At 31.7% G+C, this 23,870-nt stretch overlaps 1 protein-coding gene across 5 annotated transcripts; it reads left to right on the top strand.

Moving 5' to 3' along the window:
* Window positions 1–207: 207 nt before the first annotated feature.
* Window positions 208–22,355, top strand: LOC111698791 (sphingosine kinase 2). 5 transcript variants are annotated; one of them, XM_023469225.1, is made up of 23 exons: window positions 211–693; window positions 1,951–2,031; window positions 3,665–3,763; window positions 3,824–3,943; window positions 4,659–4,691; window positions 4,879–4,940; window positions 5,838–5,918; window positions 6,243–6,333; window positions 7,381–7,436; window positions 8,209–8,323; window positions 8,665–8,710; window positions 9,113–9,182; window positions 9,719–9,794; window positions 10,224–10,289; window positions 13,488–13,590; window positions 15,289–15,327; window positions 15,527–15,634; window positions 16,098–16,178; window positions 17,388–17,489; window positions 19,057–19,136; window positions 19,714–19,782; window positions 21,052–21,123; window positions 21,272–22,355. In XM_023469225.1, the coding sequence occupies exons 2-23, from the start codon at window positions 1,955–1,957 to the stop codon at window positions 21,357–21,359; spliced, it is 1,734 nt and encodes a 577-aa protein (XP_023324993.1). In that variant the 5' UTR covers window positions 211–693; window positions 1,951–1,954; the 3' UTR covers window positions 21,360–22,355. The 5 variants fall into 5 exon arrangements, with proteins under 5 accessions (XP_023324996.1, XP_023324993.1, XP_023324995.1 ...); XM_023469227.1 differs by lacking the exon at window positions 211–693 and adding an exon at window positions 826–856; XM_023469228.1 differs by lacking the exons at window positions 19,057–19,136; window positions 19,714–19,782; window positions 21,052–21,123; window positions 21,272–22,355 and adding an exon at window positions 18,071–18,194 and having other exon boundaries at window positions 208–693.
* Window positions 22,356–23,870: the final 1,515 nt, after the last annotated feature.

Genomic DNA, 23,870 nt, shown 5'->3' with positions numbered 1-23,870 from the left:
ATTTCAGTTTCTTTTACCATTACAGTTTCTTTTACCATTGCAGTTTCTTTTACCATTGCAGTTTTGTTTCTTTGCAGTATCTTCTGTCATCCTTGTTTTAAGTTTGTATTAAAGTCTTATGTCATTCCAATTAACAATACTATTTCTAATTACTAAAAATACTATATTATTGGTTAACAACATCAACCCCCNAAATATTTGAAGATTAAAAACCAGTTTTTGAATTACTCTGTCCTGGTTGTTCAGGTGGAAAAGCAATGGTTTTTTAAATATTCCAAAAATATTCTTTAAAAAAAAGACGATAAGCTTTTGAGTGGCGACTTTAGATGAAAAAAACACATTCCCGTTAAGATCGGGGCAAACTCATTTGTTTACCTTCGCTACCTCGTTTTATCCTTTGTGCAAGAATTCCTGGGAGAACTACTGCCCCCCCCCCCCCCCCCCTTCCGAAATAAAAGCGAATCTTTACATACTATGAAATAACAGTCTTTTTCCAGAGATTTCAGAATTTTAAAGGGACTGTGTATCTATTTGAAAACATTTATAATAATTTGTTCTATAAGCACAGGTTAGCCCATTTCAAAAGTAAAAGGGCCAGAATGGTCAGAATTGTCGATACATAATGATATTGAAGTCTCAAGGGTACCTTACTGCATGCAGGCTGCCCACAAACAATAACAATCGCTTTTCCTGGTAAATTATGTTTTCTTTGACGCAATGTTTTGTGATTGTTTGCGTATTTTGATATCTTGAAACTTTTCGTTGAATTGCGTATATGTTTGAAAACTGTAATTGTAACATGACTCTGTAACCGTGAATTAGTATTCTTCAAATCATGAATATTTGCACACTTCAGGTTATATAGAATCATGTAAACTGTGCAGTGTACAGGATTAAACGTGATTATATCAAACTGCGTGTATATATTGTAACGTTCAGTGTGCAGGAAAGGAATTGAGTCTTTGCCACAAACTCGGCTTTTCTACACCATATATCTTTGGATTCCAATGTCGTAGACCTTAGCTATTTCAAAAAATGAATTCTGTTAGATCAAGTGATATAAGTTTGAAATATTAAAGACGTACGACATTGGGTTCCAAAGCTATAGGGATTATAAATTCAGAGTTTGTGGCAAAGACTCAAATCATTTCAATTAATTTCAGCGTCCCTCTTTATATACAAATAAAAGCTAAAAGCTCATGATCCTAAAGTTCATGATCCTAAAGTTCATGATCCTAAAGTTCATGTTCCTAAAGTTCATGATCCTAAAGGGTTCTCGACTTAAAATTAAATTGTTCCTAAAATAAAAGTAAATAGTTTTTATTTGGAAAAAAGTATGAATAATAAGTATCTTCTGTACAGTGTACACTCCACTTATCAGTGAACAGTGTACAGTGGATTTTACCTATAAACTGTATAGTGTACAGTGTATTTTACCTATAAACTGTACAGTGTACAGTGGATTTTACCTATAAACTGTACAGTGCACAGTTCACATTTTAATCCCTGATAAAACTTATCTCTATTATTGTTTATCAAAATAATTTTAAGAATTTTTCCATGAAAATAAACACTGTGTGCATAAAGATAAATAATTCACTAAAATTTTAAAGGAATGGTAAACATCTTTATTTGGAAATATCTAATATTAGGATTAATGCACAATATATGGAAACAGTTAAGCTTGAAATATCTGTCATAAATGTTTTCTTGTTTTTAAGATGTTTAATTTTAATTTTCCGTCTATAAATTCTTCTTCTTTCGAATTTCATTATTTATGAAACAGCCGATCTCTGAAATGTTCTATTTATGAAATGATCTATGATTTTTCATAGAAAAAAGTCAATTTATAAAATGTCTTTCGATGAATTGTCCTAAAAGCAAAAATATGATGGAACTTTTTTACAAATTTTTTTTCACGGAGTTTAATAAATTTCTGATTTTGATTAGAATAATGGATGACGAGCCGATTCTAAAAGATGAGTTCAGCTGGGGATGCCGTACAGTACAATTAAAATTGTTTACATTCAGGAAACTTTATATGTGTACATAAACTAGGACTTAACCAGATAAATATCTTTTACAACATAAGAAGATGTGAAAACTTCCCTGAGCTTATTCTAACCTTAAAAATGAAAACATGGAAAATCTACTTGACAACTCCAATCTCTTTACTGATTTATTTTTAATTTTATAGAACATCTTGTCAACTGATGCCACCAATCCACCAATTATTCACTAGTAAAAACAAGCGGAAAAAGCATTTTACAAAAAAATTTAAGTATTTGGTTGAACGTAAAAAATTTAAACTCAACCAAATTTAAGAGAAAGGGTTGCATTTTCAGACAAAAGCAATATCCAAGGAAGACTTCACATCTTCTTTAATTAGTCCTTTCTTTAAAGAATATTTCGAATCACAATTCATAAACAAAAAGAAAAACTTCTTCTTTTCAACCAACAATTTAAATTGTTTTTAAGAATAAAAAATGCAAAAAAAATCAGGTTAGAAGAGGAAATTTATCAATTGATTTCAAACTAACCATCCTTTATATAACTTTTCTTTACTTTATTATTCCTATATCTTTGCAACCTGATGGTGTAAACCTTTGATATTGTAAACTTAGACTATTTGATAAAATAGAATTCCTAGTTTGAAAGCCAAGCAGTAAGGTAATAGAGATGAGAAAATTGTTCAGTTCCTTCTCATACTAAAATATCTAACTTTTTATTTTTATAAGAATCTTTAAGGTTTTCATCCCTTAAATATTGTTTTAATACTTTTCTCTGTCAAATATCCCAGTTTCCTCTATATTTTTATTTTATGTCTACATGTATAAGAATATGAAATGTATTTCAGATATTTTGTCTAAGATATGTAAAGTATGTATGTATATATAATGGATATATTGTATATTTATTGTAGGAAATATTGGAAATACAAGAACTCTAACTAGTCATACATTCGCAGATTAAATGGAATAAAGGGAATAACCTTCGTCAAAAAAGATATCGCGGGACGCCGGAAAATACTTTTTGAGTTTTTGGAAAACGTTTAATTTTAACTTCTTTTTTGAAACACATTGGCTGGAAAATATGTCAATGCGTACTGAATTTCTCCTTTTTTATTCCTACACCCTCTTTAAAATTTACACGATCACTCCCTTTCTATCGTATACTAATATTAAGTAAATAGGAATTAATTTTTTTATACTTCAGTATTTTTATAATTTAAACAACACAATGAACCAAATATTGCATAATTTCTTGAAAATACAGCGGTAGTTGCTGTTTAACACAATTAAAACAGGGCATGCTGCTTTTTCACGTTTTGTGATAATATAAATTATAAAGCTCTTCGCTCATATATATTTATATATTTCTATGTTTACTATAGCTGGCCAAATAGTTGGACCAAATTGGCTGAACATTGTTGAGGATATCCACGGGTACCTAGGGGGTAACATAGACTAAAAAATCATTTTTTCAAAAACCATTTTTTGAAATTGATTTTTTTTTCACGGGCAACGCCGGGGACTCTAGCTAGTAAATAATAATCCCAATGTACGAAAACTATGTTGGGTACTTAATTTTTTATTATAAAAAATGTAATTTTATTACTAACTTCAATCAAGAAAAGTGCTGATAAAAAGTTTGGTTTACATAGTCTCCAGCTAACTGGACTACCTTGCTGCTTAAACTGTTACAAAATACATCACGATATTCTTCTAGAGGATATCATTGGAACATCAATATCCAACTCAAAGTACGTACGTATGTTTACAAAAAGAAATGCTTAATTTGTGCTTATATTTTTAATATTCAGGAATCCTGGCTGCAATGATGGTGATGGAAGGTATTTACATGTGTATTGGTATCCCAGAAAAAAGGTTTATGAGAGCGACAAGGAGATGATCTTGGTCTGCAGAAAAATTATTTGTCTCAGGTCAGTTAGAAGGGATCCCATTGTCTTTATAAAGCACTATAATTAATTAAATATATGTTTGGATTTTAAAATTCGAAATTAAGGTCTTAAAGGAAGTGTTCGCAAAAAAATGAAAGGGGGTATATAGGCTTACGGCGAAAAATAATCGCTTTTGATCGCTACTAGTCTTACCTCTATCAGTTGCGTCTATAAGGAGAAAATTGTTAAAAACGACTTATACTGAAGAACGTAGCGTCCATACAAATTCAGAAATTTTCAATATATGACTCGGATCGTAAAAAATCAATTTAATTTAAAAAAAAATTCAAATCAAAAATATTATGAAATATCAATTATATATGAATGCGTCGAAAAATAATCGATGACTATAGGTTGTAATATCTGAACGATGTGTTTTAAATTAAATTGATTTTTTACGTATATTGCAAATTTCTGAATTTGAATGGACGCTACGTAGCGATCAAAAGCTATTTCTTTCGCCGTGAGCCTATACCCGCTTTCATTTTTCACGAACACTCCCTTTAAAATATATTTGACAAAAATTCTGGTTATATCTAGCGAGTAGTTTAGGACTTTGCTACATGCACTTATCTATGCATGCTTAAATACTTTTTTTTGCGTTTTTTTAAATGAGTCTATTGCATAAGATTATGCTTATCTCTAATATTTTGATTTTCAACAAACTAATTTTATGTTTTAATAATTTTAAACTTAGGTTTAACGGCAACAAAGAAGAGGCAGCTACAAGGAATAAAGTCATGAACCTAAAAGATATTAAAAATTAGAAATTTTAGAATATTTTTTTTTAAATGGGCCCGGTCACTTATGCTTTTCTTCAAACACCACTTATCTAACTTTAAAATTAACAAAATGAGTTTTACTATTTACTATAAGATTTTAACTTTATTTTTCTTATTTATTAATGAATTTATTAGACTGAAGGTATGGGATCGATCTGTTCAGTATTATTCAAGAGGACTTGTCAGGATATCACAAGGTGGAATAATTCATGCATTCCTTCATTCAGCAATCCACCTATGCACCTATTCATTCATCAATCCATATTTGTTAACCATTAATTTCAAAACCTCTGTAAAATGTCGTCTTCTACTGGAATCTCCTGTCGGAGACAGCCAAACCAAATTTTCAGCCCGCAAATTCCATTGCCCTCCTCCGACGGAGCTTGAAATATTTCGTTGTTGTGAAATCATTAAAGTTAAGCAAAATATTTTCATAAGAAGCATAAGTGAATTTCGTTAAATATTCAACTGTAATTTTTTCAGAAGTTAAAAACGTATTTCAATACTGACCAACAAATAAGTCACCCCTTCTATACTTAAATAATTCGTAAGATTTTTTCTACTATTAACATTCATTATAACATTGTACAATTAAACATGACCTATAATTTATGTTATTTTTTAGGAAATAAAGATTTTGTTATCGAATTTCTGTGACGGGGTTACTCTGTTGTGTGTGTATTGTTCGGCCATCGGGAAAGAATCGTCTGGGGATAATAAACACCCCTTTCAAAATCCCTACCGGCCTATTATCCGGATTTGTCTAGCGTGTCGCTGTTATCTGTCAACAATATTACTGCAAACTAGACTGAAGGAGACTGAAGCCAAATCATGCGACATCCGACTTTGTAATTTCGAAGAAAACATTAAGAATTTCAAAACCCTTTCCAGAAGTTTGATATAATGCAGACAAAAAATATTAGTATTTTTTCTTCTCTAGCAGCTAAATTTATATCTGCATGAAATGAGTTTATGAAAAAATGTGTTTACCCCATAATGACGTATTTAAGATATGTACAATTATTGCTCAATGCATGCAGTGTACGTAGAAATATTTTTTTCGCTCAACTGTAAATTAAAAGGTTATGTTTTAGATGCAATATTATCTTATGTACACCCTGTACATAAACCTATACTGTTCTTGGTTAATCCAAAGTCAGGCAAAGGATTAGCAGGTAGATTAAAGTAAAGCTTATTTATTAAAAAAGTGGGGAATTGCCCGATTCACACTTGTACCTTAACAATATGTATGTTATCGTCCTTTTTATCTCTTGAAAAGTGTTTAATTCTGGCAATTTTTCACCAATTTGCGCTCAAGTCACTTTACAGAGAAACCACAACTAAAAAAAATCGATTTTCAAAGAGAAGATTTCGGCTATTTTATACATTCTTCATCATTCAAAGCTTACTCTGGCAACGTTGAGAACCGGATATGCAGCTCTTTTTTTAAAAGGAGAGTCATCTTACGATCTAAAAATAAACTTGAAGTTATATTTCAGAAAAATTGTTTCACCAGCAAATAGAACCGGTTCTAGTTCAGGCGGGTCGTCCCTTTAAACTTCTACTCACAACCAAACCAAACCACGCCAGGTAAAACCAGGAGGAAACATGAAACATGAAACATGAAACATGAAACATGAAACATGAAACATGAAACATGAAACATGAAACATGAAACATGAAACATGAAACATGAAACATTTAACATTAAACATTAAACATTAAACATGAAACATGAAACATGAAACATGAAACATGAAACATGAAACATGAAACATGAAACATGAAACATGAAACATGAAACATGAAACATAATACATGAAACATAAAACATGAGACATGAAACATGAAGCATGAAATATGAAACATGAAATATCAAACATAGATCATAGAATCACTCCAAAAATAAGACAGTTTTTGATTATAAAAAATATACTAAAGTTTCTTTTCTAGTTGAAAATTAAAAATATTAAAATCTAGATTTGTTACAAACATGAAACATGAAAAATGAAAAATGAAACATGAAACATGAAACATACAATATTACAAAAATAAAACGTAAAGATTTGAAAATATTTCTTGTAATTATAAAAATTGATCAAATAAGAGATGATATGAACCAAACCAAACCAAACCAAACAGAAAATTCTAGAAACATGAAGAAGATCATATTTTGCAAAATGCATTGAAATTCAAGCTAAAGTATCAGTTATGTACAGTAAAACCATGAAATAACAGAGTGAATTATTCAAAATTCTAATTGTGTTGATTAAATAAAATTGTTAATCCAATCTTTGCATAACGAATAAGTTTATTTTATGCTCCCTTTAATTTGCCATAATTACGTTTGCCAAAATTTAACTTTTTATAATAACAATTGTCATAATTACACTTCCTATAATAACTACTTTTTCCATGAGTAACATCTACCTATATATATAAATAAATAATAAATGTCAATACGGAATATGGCCGATGAAACTGCGCCAATTTTTCTAAAAAAACTGAATAACCATGAAAGCCTGACAAAACCAAATTTTAAAGTTTATTTAGCAAAATTTAAGAATCGCCCCCCCCCCCCCCTCCCCTTCCTCACAGCTCCTCACCTTAGGTTACGCTTCGCATCTGATTTTTTAGAGAAGTGATTGCCCACCAGGATTTAAGCGAATGGGGTGCTATTGTGGCCGTTTCAGGTACTGATATAGATCAAATTAAGTAATGTTTTTTCTTCTGTATGTACACTATGAAATAAGAAATCGCTGATATATAACAAAAAAAACGTTTATTTGGCAACAGAAGTTGGATAATTACCAAACTGTGCAGTGTGCACGTCCTCACGCAAAAAGTATCATTTTGCCAAGAACTAGTTTTAAGTTAGAAACAAGCGCGTTGCAAGAATATATAAGTCTTGGTCTACAAAAAAAGTATAAATGAGTTCGTAAAACTACAGGCCTAGGTGTTGCAGCACATAAAGTCTAGGCGCTGTCTTAAAATAAGAACTTTTAGACTTGTCTAAATTTCAGTGCAAAAAAAGTGATTTTTTGTTGTTAAATATATATAATCATTTTTTTGTCGCTTTTTTCCAGCCATACAACTTTTCCTGCAAAATAAGCAATTTTTTTATTTCGAAATTTCAAGTGTTAAATGTAAAATGTAAAATGAAAAGTGTAAATTTGTATTCAATTCTATTTAGAACAATCATAGCTGCAAGTTGCAATAACTTTTCAACCAATTTAAATGTGTTTAAATGAGTTGAATTGATTCTCATATCTCTCACTGGAAACAAACTTAAATGGGTTGAACTTATTCTCAATATCAAATCTTTAAAAAAAATATATTTCGAAACTAAAAATATTAGATTAAAAATGTTTGAAAATGTTCCTAAATATAAAACAGAATTTAGATAAACTGTAAATAGAAGAAAAAACTTTAGATAAAGTTAACCAGGAAACTTTCTACCCCTAGGAGACGGATTGATCCATGAGATGATTAATGGATTGTTTGAGAGGAAGGATTGGTCGTCTTCCTTCAAAACTCCATTCGGAGTTATTCCCGGGGGCAGTGGAAATGGTCTGGCTCGGTATTTATCATTTTTTTTTACTTTAATGAATTGAAATGGGGGGGCACCCCCGTCTAGACTTTAAATTTATGCAAAATTACTGTTTTGACTTTGTGACATCGTAGTCAAAGTACGCCTAGATACGAAAAAAAACATTATTATAAACTTTTTTATTCTTCTTGAAATAGCTCTTGAGAAAACGGCATTTTCATTGAAAACATGAAAAAAATAATCTAACATAAAATTTATTAAAATTTGACGTTGGACAGGGGAGATACTTGGCCTTTATAGTTTTATTATAATCATTATTAGCATAAAATATAAATATTCAATAAAATAATAATTTCATTTTTGTTTTTAAGATCCTTGGCTTATCACAGAAAAGAGGTTCATGATAGGGATGGTGTGTTATTATTATTATTATTATTATTATTATTATTATTATTATTATTATTATTATTATTATTATTATTATTATTATTTTTATTTATTCTTTTATAATAGTTTTTTCTTAAGCATTTAATTACTTTGAATTTTCAAATTATCTGAAATAAGATATATAGTTTAAATGAAAACGATTGGTTGAATAGTTGTAAAAAATTGGATTGATTAATTACTAAGGTTAATATCAGTTCTTACATTAAATATATTAAATAATCTAAAAAAGCAAACTTAAACAATTCTAAAATAAATGTCTTAGATTCTTGTAAAGCATCTTAAAAGTCTAAAACACTGAAGTTTTTAACACTAGCCAGAGAGCAGTGTTCACTTCTATTCATACTATTCCTTTAAATCCTTCCTTGATTGATATTTCAGAATACCCTTGCTGTCATCAGAGGAGAAAATAAACCAATAGATCTTGTTTGTGTAGAAACTAAAGGGACAGATTGCAAATAATCATAATTAAAAACCATAAAGTAATTGAGTCTTTGTCACAGGCTCAGATTTTATATTCTTTAAAATCTTCGCAACCTGATGGTGTAAACCTTTGAAACTTAGATTATTCCATCTAACAGAATTCATAGTTTGAAATATCTAATGACAACTACGTTGGGTTACAAAGATAAATTGATTGAAAGATAAGTACGTTTGTGGCAAGAGCACCTTTTCTTTCAATTAAAAGTAATTCAAATAAAATGTTTTGGTGATCTAAGTAGCTTAACTAATTATCGAATACTTTTTTATTTATATAAGAGAAGTAGTTCAGAGGGGTATATGCAGGGGGGGATTAGTGTGGTTCAGCCAACCCCCTGAGGAAATTCCTGTGTACGCCCCTGACGTAGTTTTCTTAAATGTACATAGTTCAACTAGAATTCTCAGTACTGATCAGTTTCGATTTCAAATTGTGCTCCTAAATAAATGATAAAATAATTATGATAATGATAATGAAAAATATATCCAACCTGTCCTGTATAGAGGGTCCAATCTACTCCTGCCTCAGTATAGGGTTCGCTTTCATGGCAGACGTGGATATTGAATCAGAGTGCCTTAGGTTAGTTCTTTTATTTTTACTCTTTATACAATTTGTAACATTGTAAATGTAAAAGGTCCACTTCAGTTAAAATAAAAGGGCAGCTTTAACTTTGAAAAATGTAAGACATTTAACTTCATTTACTTTTTTTAAATATTCTAGCGCAAAGCTGTATTAGAGTTATAGGAAAAGCCCTCCCCTATCCCAGCCTGGCTAGGGATATAGATTATAATTATTAACTAATCAACATATATCCCAAACACGTCAAATTACATAATCTTACATGTTTCCATTCATGACTCCCTATTTTTAAAATCCTGAAAGTTTTCTATTTGTTCAAATTAGCATGAATTTTCTTTTCTTATACTTCTTGAGGGTTAAAGCAAAATGAGAAACGAGGTCCCAAACACCATGTTTTTGTCTGGATCCAAATTCAACTTATTTGTTCAGGTTTATTGGTGATCTAAGGTTCCCGTTATGGAGTATTATCAGGTTTACAAAACTTAGATACTACAGGTAAATTGTAATGATTATTGCCACTATCTATTACAATTACAGACATATATCTTCGGGTTTTCGAGATCAATCATTTGCTCTCTCAGAGAAAGGGCGTGTACAAATGTCTTTCACTAGGTTCCTGTACTTCGTTTCATAAATCCCATTAATGCTTTCTCTCTATATATGTTTAGATATATCTCACAGAGTATGAATGAATGGGATTCATCAGCTTTTATATTTAATGATCTAAATACATCTGTTTATGTTTATTCTTTGCGTCCTGCAGCAGTTATTTCTACAACAGATACGTGAATCGTTGTCTACAAAGATCTGCGTCTCATGTCCCTAAATTATCTTATTCTTATATGATGGGTATTTGGAGAGCTGTCTGTAAAGAGCAGCGTCTCCTGTAACAAGATCATCTTATTCTTCTATAATGGATATGTGAAGAGCTATCTGTAAAGAGCAGCGTCCCCAGTATCAGGTCATAGCTTCTGCTGCTGGATTTCTAAGTCTGACTAAATCTTCTAGCTGCTCCAGATATATGAAGAGCTGTCTGTAAAGATCAGCGTCTCCAGTATCAGGTTTATCGTCTGCACCTGGAGTCCTAAGTCTGACTAAGCTGCTCCAGATATATAAAGACCTGTCTGTAAAGATCAGCTTCTCCTGTCTCATGTTTAGCTTCTGCTCCTGGAGTCCTAAGTCTGACTAGATCTTCTAGCTGCTCCAGATATATGAACAGCTGTCTATAAAGATCAGTTCCTGTCTCAGGTTTAGCTTCTGCTCCTGGAGTCCTAAGTCTGACTAGATCTTCTAGCTGCTCCAGATATATGAAGAGCTGTCTATAAAGATCAGTTCCTGTCTCAGGTTTAGCTTCTGCTCCTGGAGTCCTAAGTCTGACTAGATCTTCTAGCTGCTCCAGATATATGAAGAGCTGTCTATAAAGATCAGCTTCTCCTGTCTCAGGTTTAGCTTCTGCTCCTGGAATCCTAAGTCTGACTAGATCTTCTAGCTATTCCAGTCTCAGGTTTAGGCAGCATCTGATATCTTGAATATCCTAGTTCTCCGCTGTATCAAGGATATTCCAGTGGGTAATTCAGACGGGCTGGTACGAGAGCAATCGGTCCAGTTCTAGAAGCTACAGGATAATTATTTACAGACGAGTATGGAGAAACCGTGTATTAGTCTTGTATAATGAGGTGGAAGGAGGCCAGTGTCCTCCTTAGTCCCCTGGTAGGCAGAGTAGGCATGATAAAGATATATCTATCTGTTAGCTGTCTGTTGTGCAAGCCATCCAGCCTTCCTATACAAAAGATTAAACTCTGCGTCTGTATTCTAGAAATGTTGGTTGTGCACTGATCTTATTCTTCAAGTTCTCTACTCCGCTCAGAGCCGGAGAAAGGGTTGAAAGGGTTTCCAGTATACAATCATACTTTATATATTACATTATGCTCTAAATATTACAAAATATCGTAAAAACAAACAAAATTTTAATAATTATGGAAAATAAAAATGTATTCACGAAATAATTAAATCATTTGTAAACATCTTTAAAATTTTCACGCTTTTTTAAAAAAGAATATTATTTCAAGGACTGTTGGTGTAAGTTCAAGTGACCCTTATTTTATAGAATTTCATGTCAGATTCACAGGGGTACCCTTAACCCTATAAAGGCTGGGGGGGTCTGAAGCTATGCAAAGTCTGGGGGGCGTTTGGCGCCCCCCCTAGAAAAAGGCCTTAGAGAATATGTATAGGGTTGAAATGCATGTGCATGGCCCAATTTGCCAAGGCCAGCTCATTGAAAAAATTAGACCGATAACTTTCATAGTTTGGGTGCTAGGGAGGGTTAAAAAAAACGCCAAAACAAGGGTCACAAAAATTTAAAACAATATTTTTTTGTTTTAACAAATATGAAAGTGTGACACATGTATCCCTATCCATTTTTCCTTTACAAAAAATCTTTTAAATTACTATTCATTAAAAATCACAAAATTTCATGATAATAGGATCAAAAATTAGACAAAAAAACTACTGGTGGGCGCCAAACGCCCCCCTCCTCAGCCTATTTAGGGTTAAACCCTTAGTCTTATCAAGGATGAATGACAATTGCCTGCCTACTTGTTGAGCTGAAAATTGTTTAATTTAATTGTGGTTTCTCTCTAAAAGTGACTTGCGCATTCATTTTATAAAGGAAGTAAATAGAATTCAACACTTAAAGCTAGATAGAAATTTGACTGATACTCCTCATTGTTGAAAATATATTGGCGTGAATCGGACATGCCATTTTTATTATTTTTTTAATGGAGGGTCACTTGAAATACGTCAACAGTTACATTAAGCAACATTTTAATAAGAATAACTTTGTGCAGTAATCACTAACTGTAATCATAATTACTTATCTATAATAGTGACTAGCTGAAGTGCCCGGCGTTGCACGTGGTAAAAAAACAAACTTCGAATTAAAAAAAAATTTAATTAAAAAAAAACAAATTTTTGAAAAAAATGATATTAAAAAACTTATTTAAGAAAAATTCATTAAAAAGATTTATTTTTGAAAAAAAAAAATCAATTCAAAACAAATAAATGTAGAATTTTTTTTAGCCTATGTTACCCCCGGGGTGCTCATAGGTTTCCTAAAAAAAATGTCGGCCAATTCGGTCTAGCCGTTTGGCCAGCTATTGCTAACATATATGAGCTTTATTATATCAATAGCATCGGATCGAATGAATAACAGACTAACAGTAAATATAATTCTTTTAACAACAACCCCTCTGAATACAGAATACTAGAATAAACTTTTATTCTCTTTAGAAATCAAGATTTCTGCATTTCGCGGCCCTTTGAAATACTTTCTTTTTATCATGCTAGGTCTAGAGCAAATTCTATACTTTAACGAGTTTAAAATTTTTAATAAAAATCCAAGCCGAATATCTTTATTAGTTTAAGTAACAGTTTGAGTAACAATTGCCGGGCTTTATTATCTCATTTCTAGTTAATATTTTAATAATTCATTGCAATCACTATTTTTAATCTGTAAATGACGGAGATATATAAATTTTTCTTTCTGAAATTTCAAAACTCTTTTATTTCTTTCACAAAAGGGAATCCTTATTCCTTAAAGAGTTAGTTTCACCGTTTAAATTGTCGGTTACTGAAACGTTGATTGATAAATATATATACATATATAGGAGAAATTATTAATACTATTATTTGCAGAGTTCGACTTTGGTACCTACCAGCTGACAATATGGAACTACAGAAGAATGGTCAAAAGAAAAACAAGAAAGAGAAAAATCAGAAGAATGGTTCCGTTTCTAAGGTATCCATATTTATGAATACTCCTTTCAGGTATAGTGCATGTCACACACTCCATATTTGAAAATAGTTAACTTCCCGTATAACAAAAGTTCCATATTTATGAATACTCCTTTAACTGTCTAGTATACTTCACACTCCATATTTATGAATTCTCCTTTAACTGTCTAGTATACTACACACTCCATATTTATAAATACTCCTTTAACTCTCTATCCTACACACTTCATAATTATGATTACTCCTTTAACTTCCTAATATTCTAAACACACTCCATATTTATAAATACTCCCAGTAAGCGGATGTTACTCTATGTATAGAGGAAACATTTTGGAGTTCCTTCTCATAATATATTTAGGAGGATACATTTATATATACATATCCGTATACAAACATACACACACAAACTTAATTAAATATTAATTTTCCCTTTTTCCTTTTCACTTTATTCAATTTAATATCTTATTTACATTTTTTAGAATTTTCGATATTAAATTAACTTTTCCTTCTATATACATAGAGAATAGAATGAGAGGAATTTAAAGAATCTCTCGGTATGATTTTTTTCAGTCCCTTTCAGCCTGAAAGGAAGTTCAAAGTGTACAAATCATGTAAATGTTCACAAATTATATGCAGTAGAGTACATTAATACAGTATGTGCCCTAGACTTTTCATTTCAATTTCGAATTTTTTAAGTTAAATAAACTTTATGATGAATTAGGTGAATAAAAAACATCATTTTATTTATAGTTATAACGGAAAATCATCGTTTGTAAAGTGAAATGATCATTGGTCAATTATGAAACCAGCCTATTTCATAATTTGGTTTTCTTTTAGCAATAATTTTAGATTTTCTATAAAATGATATTCCAGGGCCCAAAAGGTTATATAGCATATATGTAAATTACACCTGCAGTATGGAAACAGTACAACAAAATGGCCGTTTTACACTTTTTTCTAGTAAATTCCCCCCTAATATATATTCTATTCTCTATGTCTATGTACCAGCTGCACAGTGCACAGTGTACACTGCACTCATAGATGTAAATGAATATAGATCGCTAATGTAACTGTAAACTGTAAAGGTGTAAATTGTACAACCCCTTGTACAACATGAACTCGTCATTTGAAAAGGTCATTGAATACAATATTTGTAAATAATATTTGTAAACAAACCCCCATAAATTTACTTGCGGCAAACCTTTTTATCCCATGTACTGTATGTCAGTAGCTAGTACCATAGCTAAATTGCCAATTTTCAATTTCAACCGCAACCCTCCGGTATGGTGAAGACGACATAAGCGATCTATATTCTTGTACGTCTATGACTGCACCATACAGGAAATTCACAAAATATAAGATATGATGTTAGCTTCTGAAACTAAAGGCTTCATCCAAAATGAAAATTATTGTTTTTATTAGATTCATGTTATTTCTGGTATTATTCAATGTTCAATAAATTTTAACAGTGAAGCAGGCGTGACAGTGACAGGAAGCTCCGCCAGAGAAACAGGATTTTTTTTTCAAAATAACATTGAATTGGTTACAAACACTCATAATAAACTACCTACCATTAATTCCAAATTCGTTGTATTTGGGAAACGTTTAAAAGCTGTTTCTGGAAGCATCTGCATAGAATGAGGGATTTATTTAAAGTTTCAAAAAATTCGAAAATATTTTTTCATTGATATTTTTTTTCCAGCGTTCTCGGCTCTCTGGCCTAGACAACAACGGTGTACAAGTAAGTAGCTAAAATTTGGTGATACAAAATTAAAATAAAACTTTACATTTCGATTTTTAAGAGATATTTGGAAGCAAGATTTCTTTATTCTTTATCTAACAATATGACCCTCTTTTCTGCAGTTTAGTAAAAATTTAAAACATTATTAAGAAGTGTTGTTTACTTTTTATCAAATTATGATTATATAAAATATTTCAAGTATGAAGAGGGTATGGGAGTTTATCGGTCACATGACCGATATTATTCAACCTGTGACACAAACTACGAGAGCACAATCTGCGATGATTCATCGTTACATTCATATCAGGTGAAAATAAGACGATATTCACATCAGGTGAAAATAAGACGACATTCACATCAGGTTAAAATAAGACGACATTCATGAAATCAGTTATTTCATCCCTTCTCAATTCTCAATCAGATTTAAAAACAGAAAATTTATTTCTTTTTACATCGTTTATACCTAAAACTGTCAATTAAAGAGACTGTCAGATTAATTTCAAGTGACCGGGACCCCCGGGACCCATATGCAAAGATGGCTTTGCCCAATTGACATGGTACCGATAAAAGCTTTGTTCAAGCATGAATATGATATCAATGATTTTTTCATTGGACTGTTTATGTTTTTTTTATTTGCGGGTTTTCTGCAAAAATGACTTGCGCATCTCTTGCATATTAGATGCAATGGAGAAATTATAAGTATTAGATATATTTTGAGTCATAAAAACGATGATATCTTAAAATTACGTCCTTTAATACTTTCTAATCAGGAGATGGACAGTGAGACTGATTCCAATACATTCTGTTCAATTTCTGAGACCAGTGAGTTCCTTTACTCAGATCAATCAAAGGTATACCAAAGATTGAGGAGATATAGTGATGTAGTAAATACCCTACTCCAATAAATTCCTTTAGCCACGTATCAATCCAGGTACAACTCAATCCCTCTCGCTATGATCGGCGAGGCGTAAGAACTAATCCGTTCAACAATACTTTAGTATCAATGTCAATCCGAACACGACTTAATCTGTATCAGTTCCCAATCTATACATCTATCTTTCAAGTATGTGATTCAGGACGCTTCCTGTTTGCTAACCAAGAAGTAATTACTCTCACACCGTAATCAATGTTCTATGTTACAAGTTAAAGTAAATCGACGTAATTACAAGTTTTGCGTCGTTAAATACAACGTAATTAGGCTAATCAAGTTAAATACCACGTAATTAGGCTAATCAAGTTAAATACCACGTAATTAGGCTAATCAAGTTAAATATAACGTAATTAGGCTAATCAAGTTAAATACAACGTAATTAGGCTAATCAAGTTAAGATAAATCATGATATGGGTTTTAGGTAGCTATTTACAACGTAGATAATTAATCATGTACAACGTAGTTCAGGTTTACAGATATAGTGTTACACGATATTTATTACAGTAAGTCCCAACAATCGGCGGAATAAGAAGACGACATTTAAGATTTTTTTTGTGGATTTGATTGTTACCAGTACGTACAAAGCTTAAAGTCAACTTATTACGCGGAATGGGTCTGATTTGTACCGCAATAAAAAATTGTTTTATGTTCTTTGGACTATTTAAAATTAAATTTTCAGAAATTAAAAATTTGGTATAAAAGTCGTCTTTCTATTCCGCAATTTAATTTGTATGAACATGTGTCTATATAAAATTAAGTTCCTTGGTGAACTCTAGGAATGCAAATATCAAAATATATTTCCTACTTTGAAGTTGCATTTTACTGATACCAGGCTGTCACGGTGCTTCGTGCCCAACTTCTACTTTATATACATTGTAAAACAAAAACAAACCAAAAATTTCGAGGATTTTATATTAAAAATTCATGGATTTTTAAAATCTTAAAGACAAATTGTGAAAATTTGTTCATTCATGAGGTCTTGTGACGTGAGGAATACAAAAAATTGGGCCCAATCGGTTCAGCCGTTTTGACGGAAAGACAAACTATTATAACAAGCAAAGTATATAAAGAAGATAGAAAAATAAGAAACCGATTTGGATCTTTAAAATTAAATTATCATATATTTTAGTTCAAGATTCCAGATTTAGGAGTTCCAACGTTAAACCAACCTGTTCCTAGTTCCTGGGTTAAATTAGAAGACGACTTTGTTCTCCTCTACGCTGTTACTCAGGTTAAATTAGAAGACGACTTTGTTCTCCTCTACGCTGTTACTCAGGTTAAATTAGAAGACGACTTTGTTCTTCTCTACGCTGTCACTCAGGTTAAATTAGAAGACGACTTTGTTCTCCTCTACGCTGTTACTCAGGTTAAATTAGAAGACGACTTTGTTCTCCTCTACTCTGTTACTCAGGTTAAATTAGAAGACGACTTTGTTCTTCTCTACGCTGTTACTCAGGTTAAATTAGAAGACGACTTTGTTCTCCTCTACGCTGTCACTCAGGTTTATTTTGCTTCTCAAATATATTTTACAAGGCTTACAAGGAGCCTCGCTATAATTATATCTGTTAAAGGATACTTTACATGCATTTTTTATAGAGGTTCCACAAGAAATGTGGTCACGTCCCATCCGACAGCTGTTATAGTAACAATCTCTTTAATTTATCCCATCTGGCAGCTGTACTAACAAACCCTTTATTTAGTCCCATGTGATAGCTGTACTAACAATTCCTTCATTTAGTCCCGTCTGATAACTGTACATCAATCCCTTTATTTAGTCCCATCTGATAGTTGTATATCAATCCCTATATTTAGTCCCATCTGACAGCTGTATATCAATCCCTTTATTTAGTCCCATCTGATAGCTGTATATCAATCCCTTTATTTAGTCCCATCTGATAGCTGTATATCAATCCCTTTATTTAGTCCCATCTGACAGCTGTACTTTAGTCCCATCTGATAGCTGTATATCAATCCCTTTATTTAGTCCCGTCTGATAACTGTACATCAATCTCTTTATTTAGTCCCATCTGATAGTTGTATATGAATCCCTACATTTAGTCCCATCTGATAGCTGTATATCAATCCCTATATTTAGTCCCATCTGATAGCTGTATATCAATCCCTTTGTTTAGTCCCATCTGATAGTTGTATATCAATCCCTTTATTTAGTCCCATCTGATAGCTCTATATCAATCCCTTTATTTAGTTCCATCTGATAGCTGTATATCAATCCCTTTATTCAGTCCCATCTGGCAGCTGTATATCAATCCCTTTATTTAGTCCCATCTGATAGCTGTATATCAATCCCTTTATTTAGTCCCATCTGATAGCTGTATATCAATCCCTTTATTTAGTCCCATCTGATAGCTGTATATCAATCCCTTTATTTAGTCCCATCTGATAGCTGTATATCAATCCCTTTGTTTAGTCCCATCTGATAGTTGTATATCAATCCCTTTATTTAGTCCCATCTGATAGCTCTATATCAATCCCTTTATTTAGTTCCATCTGATAGCTGTATATCAATCCCTATATCTAGTCCCATCTGATAGCTGTATATCAATCCCTTTATTTAGTCCCATCTGATAGAGGTATATCAAGCCATATATTTAGTCCCATCTGACAGCTCTATATCAATCCCTTTATTTAGTTCCATCTGATAGCTGTATATCAATCCCTTTATTTAGTCCCATCTGGCAGCTGTACATCAATCCCTTTATTTAGTCCCATCTGATAGCTGTATATCAATCCCTTTATTTAGTCCCATCTGATAGCTGTATATCAATCCCTATATTTAGTCCCATCTGACTGCCACTATGCATTTCTCCCCCTCAGCTACTCCAGATGATGGTGTTATATGGTTAACCATGATACGCAGGTAACGGGGTTCCAATACTAATACGGGGGGGGGGGGGGGGTCATGAGGCTCCCCCCTCCTTAGAAATGGCGTGACTGTTAAATCCACCTCCCTAAGACAAATTCATGTATTCCTCCCTATTAGGGTAAAAGTCTGAAATATATCGGAACCCAGGTTTCGTGAATGGGTTAAGACAATATAAATTTTCCAATGATTAGAATTTTTTTTTTAATTTTCAAAAAGGAAACTCCGTTGTTTCATTCAACGATACTTTCTTAAATTTCCGCTTCTTCACTTATTGATCCTTCCCCTGGTAAACGATGGTAAAGATTACGATCTCTGGTCTCAACTTCTTTTCTTTCATTCTTTTCTTTTTCCATTCTAGATTTTAATCACCGACTGGTGACCCTCGCCCCTCCGAGATCTTTCTGTATCTTTTTGTGTAAAAAACTTACTATATCTTTTATAATTCCACAAGGTGTAAGGTTTTAGTTTCTAAAATGTGGATGGTATAGCAAAACTCTAGGAGAAATTATGCAAACCCCCCCCCCCCTCCCCCGTCCTGTTCAGGTTTAAAACTATAACTCTATATGTGCAGAAGTTACTTCTCCAGTGGCCAGGTACCGAGATCCCTTCTTGTAAATGTTTTCACTAAATCGGAATCAGGGTGAGTTATTTTGTCTTCTAGTTTTTTTTTATTAAATATCCTATTGTAATTTGTAACTGATCACTTACCTCAAACTCATTTTTTCTTTGGATAAATTATACATTCCAAAGAATGTATAGAATGTATAGACATAGAATACATTTTATGGCTCCATCTTTCAGTCCAAGCGTGTCTCAGACATGGTCTGTGAACTATCTGACAAATGCTCCCATTCTCCATCAAATACGAAAACCAACTTGCTGAAGTTAAACCACTTTTTAATCATTTTATGGTTTTATAAGAATCTCTTTTAACTGGTTACAGTTTCTTAGTTTAACTCGAATCCATCAATACCTAGAATTGCCATCCTGTTGTGTGGGGAGTTAGATTTCCAACTCGAAAAAATAATGAAATTAACATATTCAGAAAATTGGTTTTCCTTGTTTTGAGTTTTTCTCTGATCCTAAATAAATTTTTTTCTATAAAAGTTATATTCAATTAATCAGACATAATTCTAAATTTAAATTTTTGAATTTACTTTTCCAACATGTAATGTATTTTGCTATTGTTATTTTCCTTTTTCTAAAAACACCCTTTGTTAATTCATAAAAACTCATTCTCATTAAAGCTCTAAATAAGATTTGAGGCAAATCGGTCAAGGGTTTTTTGAGGTATGATCGTACATCCAATTAAACAAACAGAGATTACAACTTTGAATGTATATACAATATACATGGATACCTAATATAAACCTAATTGTATAATTGTCCGGGCCCTTTTAATTTGAGGATCAAATATATCTTTCCATACCTTCATCTTACTTACCTTTTCATATCTTTATTTTACCTACCTTTCCATCTCTTCATTTTTACATACCTTTCCATATCTTTATTTACATACCTTTCCATATCTTTATTTACCTACCTTTCCATTTCTTTATTTACCTACCTTTCCATATCTTTATTTTACCTACCTTTCCATATCTTTATTTTACCTACCTTTCCATATCTTCATTTTACATACCTTTCTATGTCTTCATTTTACCTACCTTTCCATATCTTCATTTTACATACCTTTCTATGTCTTCATTTTACCTACCTTTCCATATCTTCATTTTACATACCTTTCTATGTCTTCATTTTACCTACCTTTCCATATCTTCATTTTACATACCTTTCTATGTCTTCATTTTAGTTATTTCTCCCCTGACCAAAGCTCCCTTAAACCCTTGACTGGGTGCAATTACAATGGTCTCACTACAAAGATGTTTAAAAACTATCATTTTTTTAGGCAGCAGGTGCTGCTTCCAGGGGTAGAAACTATACCGGTCAAATCATTCCGGTTTGAACCAGTGGATAACAGGTTAAATGTATAACAATAACAATGACAATAACACTAACAATGACAATAACAATGACGATGACGATGACGATGACGATGACGATGACGATGACGATAACGATGACGATGACGATGACGATGACGATGACGATGACGATAACTATTTCAGAGGTTTAATAACAGTGGATGGCGAAGTGATAAAAACCGGTAAAATCCAGGCAACCATCCTTCCCTCAGTGCTCAATATGCTGGCTTAAATGCTTAAATTGGTTTAAAATTTTATCAACAAAATAATTTTCAATTCCTTTGTTGTCTACGTATTGGTGTGTGAAATTTTTAGATAATGATTTTAGAAGAAAAAAATGGTTCTTTGAAAAGTGAGCCGCCTTCATGAAATATGATAAAAACTATTAAACTTTTTTTGAAAACTTTTAATATATATATATATATATATAAAATTATAAGAAAATTAAATGATAAAAACAAAAGACAAAGAATTGAAATATGCTTTTTTAATGTAGAGTAAATTTCTTTTTTACAATCTTCATTTTTCTTTCCATCCAGGTTTATCCTGAAAATGCTTAAAAATTGTCACACCTAACTATTGTTCTAATCCTATGTATTATGGAGATCACGGTGTTTCAAACATTTTGTTTCAGAATTTAAAGAAATATTTTAAACTCCGTTTATTTTTGTATTTTTCAATTATATCAAATATCAATACAATATTTTGATATATTTTCTACACTTTTTTATATGTTGATATATAATATGTTCATAATCCAACCAATCTAATAACAGTATATTTTTATATATCTTTATTTGTAAACCACACAGAAATCTAATAAACATCTTACATCAGAAGGTTCTCCCATATTTAAGATTATTCAAAAATAATGATATTAATTTTAAGATGTATGTTTATTAGATCTCCCTGTCCTAGTATAGACTGCATTTTATATTTTATATTTTGTGAATTTTATATTTTTATATTTTTATATCTGTTTAATGCTCTTGGAAACCTTTGCTTCAAATAAATACATTCTTTTATATATAACATAGCCTGGTACCAAAATATATATAACATAGCCTGGTACCAAAATAAAAACATTCCCATGGTTCTACCAAGTTCCACAATCAAAGTTTGAGGCAAATCTGTCTAGGGGTTCACGAGTTATGATCGCACGTGCATACAAATATAGTTTACTACTTTATGTAGATATATGTAGAAATAAACAACATTAAATAATCAAGTAAGTCCAAAAAGACTTGGAGCTTATTGAACATTAAAGGGAGTGTTCGCGAAAAATGAAAGTGGGTAAAGGCTTAATGTGATAAAAAAGCGCTTTCGATCGCTACTAATCTTACTTCTATCTGTTGCGTCTATAAGGAGAAAATTGTTAAAGACGTCTCATACCGAATAACTTAGCGTCCATACAAATTAAGAAAATTGCAACATACGTCTTAGACCGTAAAAAATCAATTGAATTTCAAACAAATCATTCAGATATTACAACCTATAGTCATCGATTATCTTTCGCCACATTTGTATAGTGTTTATATTTTATAATATTTTTGATTTCGTTTTTTTAAAGATATTTCTCTGGCGCTGGATTTTCGAACATCCCTGAAAAATATGAAAATGTCGTCTTCGCTATCAGAATAACAGGAATAAAAGTAACTATCAGTTCATAAATAATATAAAATACTATGAAATATCAACTAAATACGAATGCGTCGAATAATTATCGATGATTATCGGTTGTAAGAACTGAATGATTTGTTTGAAATTAAATTGATTTTTTTACGATCCGAGTTATATGTAGCAACTTTCTGCATTTGTATTGACGTTACGTTCTTCGGTATAAGTCGGTTTTAACAATTTGCTCCTTATAGACGCAACAGATAGAAGTAAGATTAAAAGCGATCAAAAGCGATTATTTTTCGTATTAAGCCTATACTACCTTTCATTTTTCACGTACACTCCCTTTAAACGTGGATAAATTTAAACTGAAGTCAACAACAACTGTTTAACCAAAAAAGCTTAAAAGATCCAATTTTTAGCTAGCTCCACAAAAATCCACAATATTTATATTTTTGATATTTTACTTTTTAAAATTTGGTTTTCTTATATTATGATTTTGCTTGCACTGACAGAAGAAATAGATCTGATTCAAGAAAACAGGCGCGTATACAGAATTTAAGCTGGGCGGGGGGGAGGGACAGTAAGCTGGCGAAATTTTCTCCTGAAGACTATTACTATAAAGATTTTTGCTAAATCTAATTTTATCTGTTCAATACAGAAAAATAACAAAATCAGATTTTTAGCTATTGAGAAATTAGTTTGGTCTGGATTTCACTAAATGGTCCGATTTATTTCAATTCAAGAAAATAATTTAGAAATCATCTTAATATATTATATTTTACAAAGATAATACTTAACAATTAAATATAACGAAGAGTTCAGGGGTGTTTACAGTATTTGAGAAGGAACAGGGGTATATATATATCACATTGTAAGACAGGGTTCTCTTAGGATATTTAGAGATCATTTAACCAAGATAATTTTTTGGTAAAAGATAAGAAAATTCATCTACAATAAAAATATTGACATTAGCCCACGGGCAGCTGTAGTACATATGAATTTCCGAGCCGGGTCAACCTTTCCGCTTCCAGTTTGTACTGTACCCAGCTCTATGGACAGGACTAGCCGGTGCAACAAAGTTGACGCGGTTAGACTTTAAGCTTCATATAGGTTGAATTTACCT

This window comes from Eurytemora carolleeae, unplaced genomic scaffold (assembly GCF_000591075.1).
Source record: "Eurytemora carolleeae unplaced genomic scaffold, Eaff_2.0 scaffold275, whole genome shotgun sequence".
Taxonomy (NCBI): domain Eukaryota; kingdom Metazoa; phylum Arthropoda; class Copepoda; order Calanoida; family Temoridae; genus Eurytemora; species Eurytemora carolleeae.
Note: the sequence above shows the minus strand (reverse complement) of the source record. Positions and strands in the feature narration are given on the sequence as shown.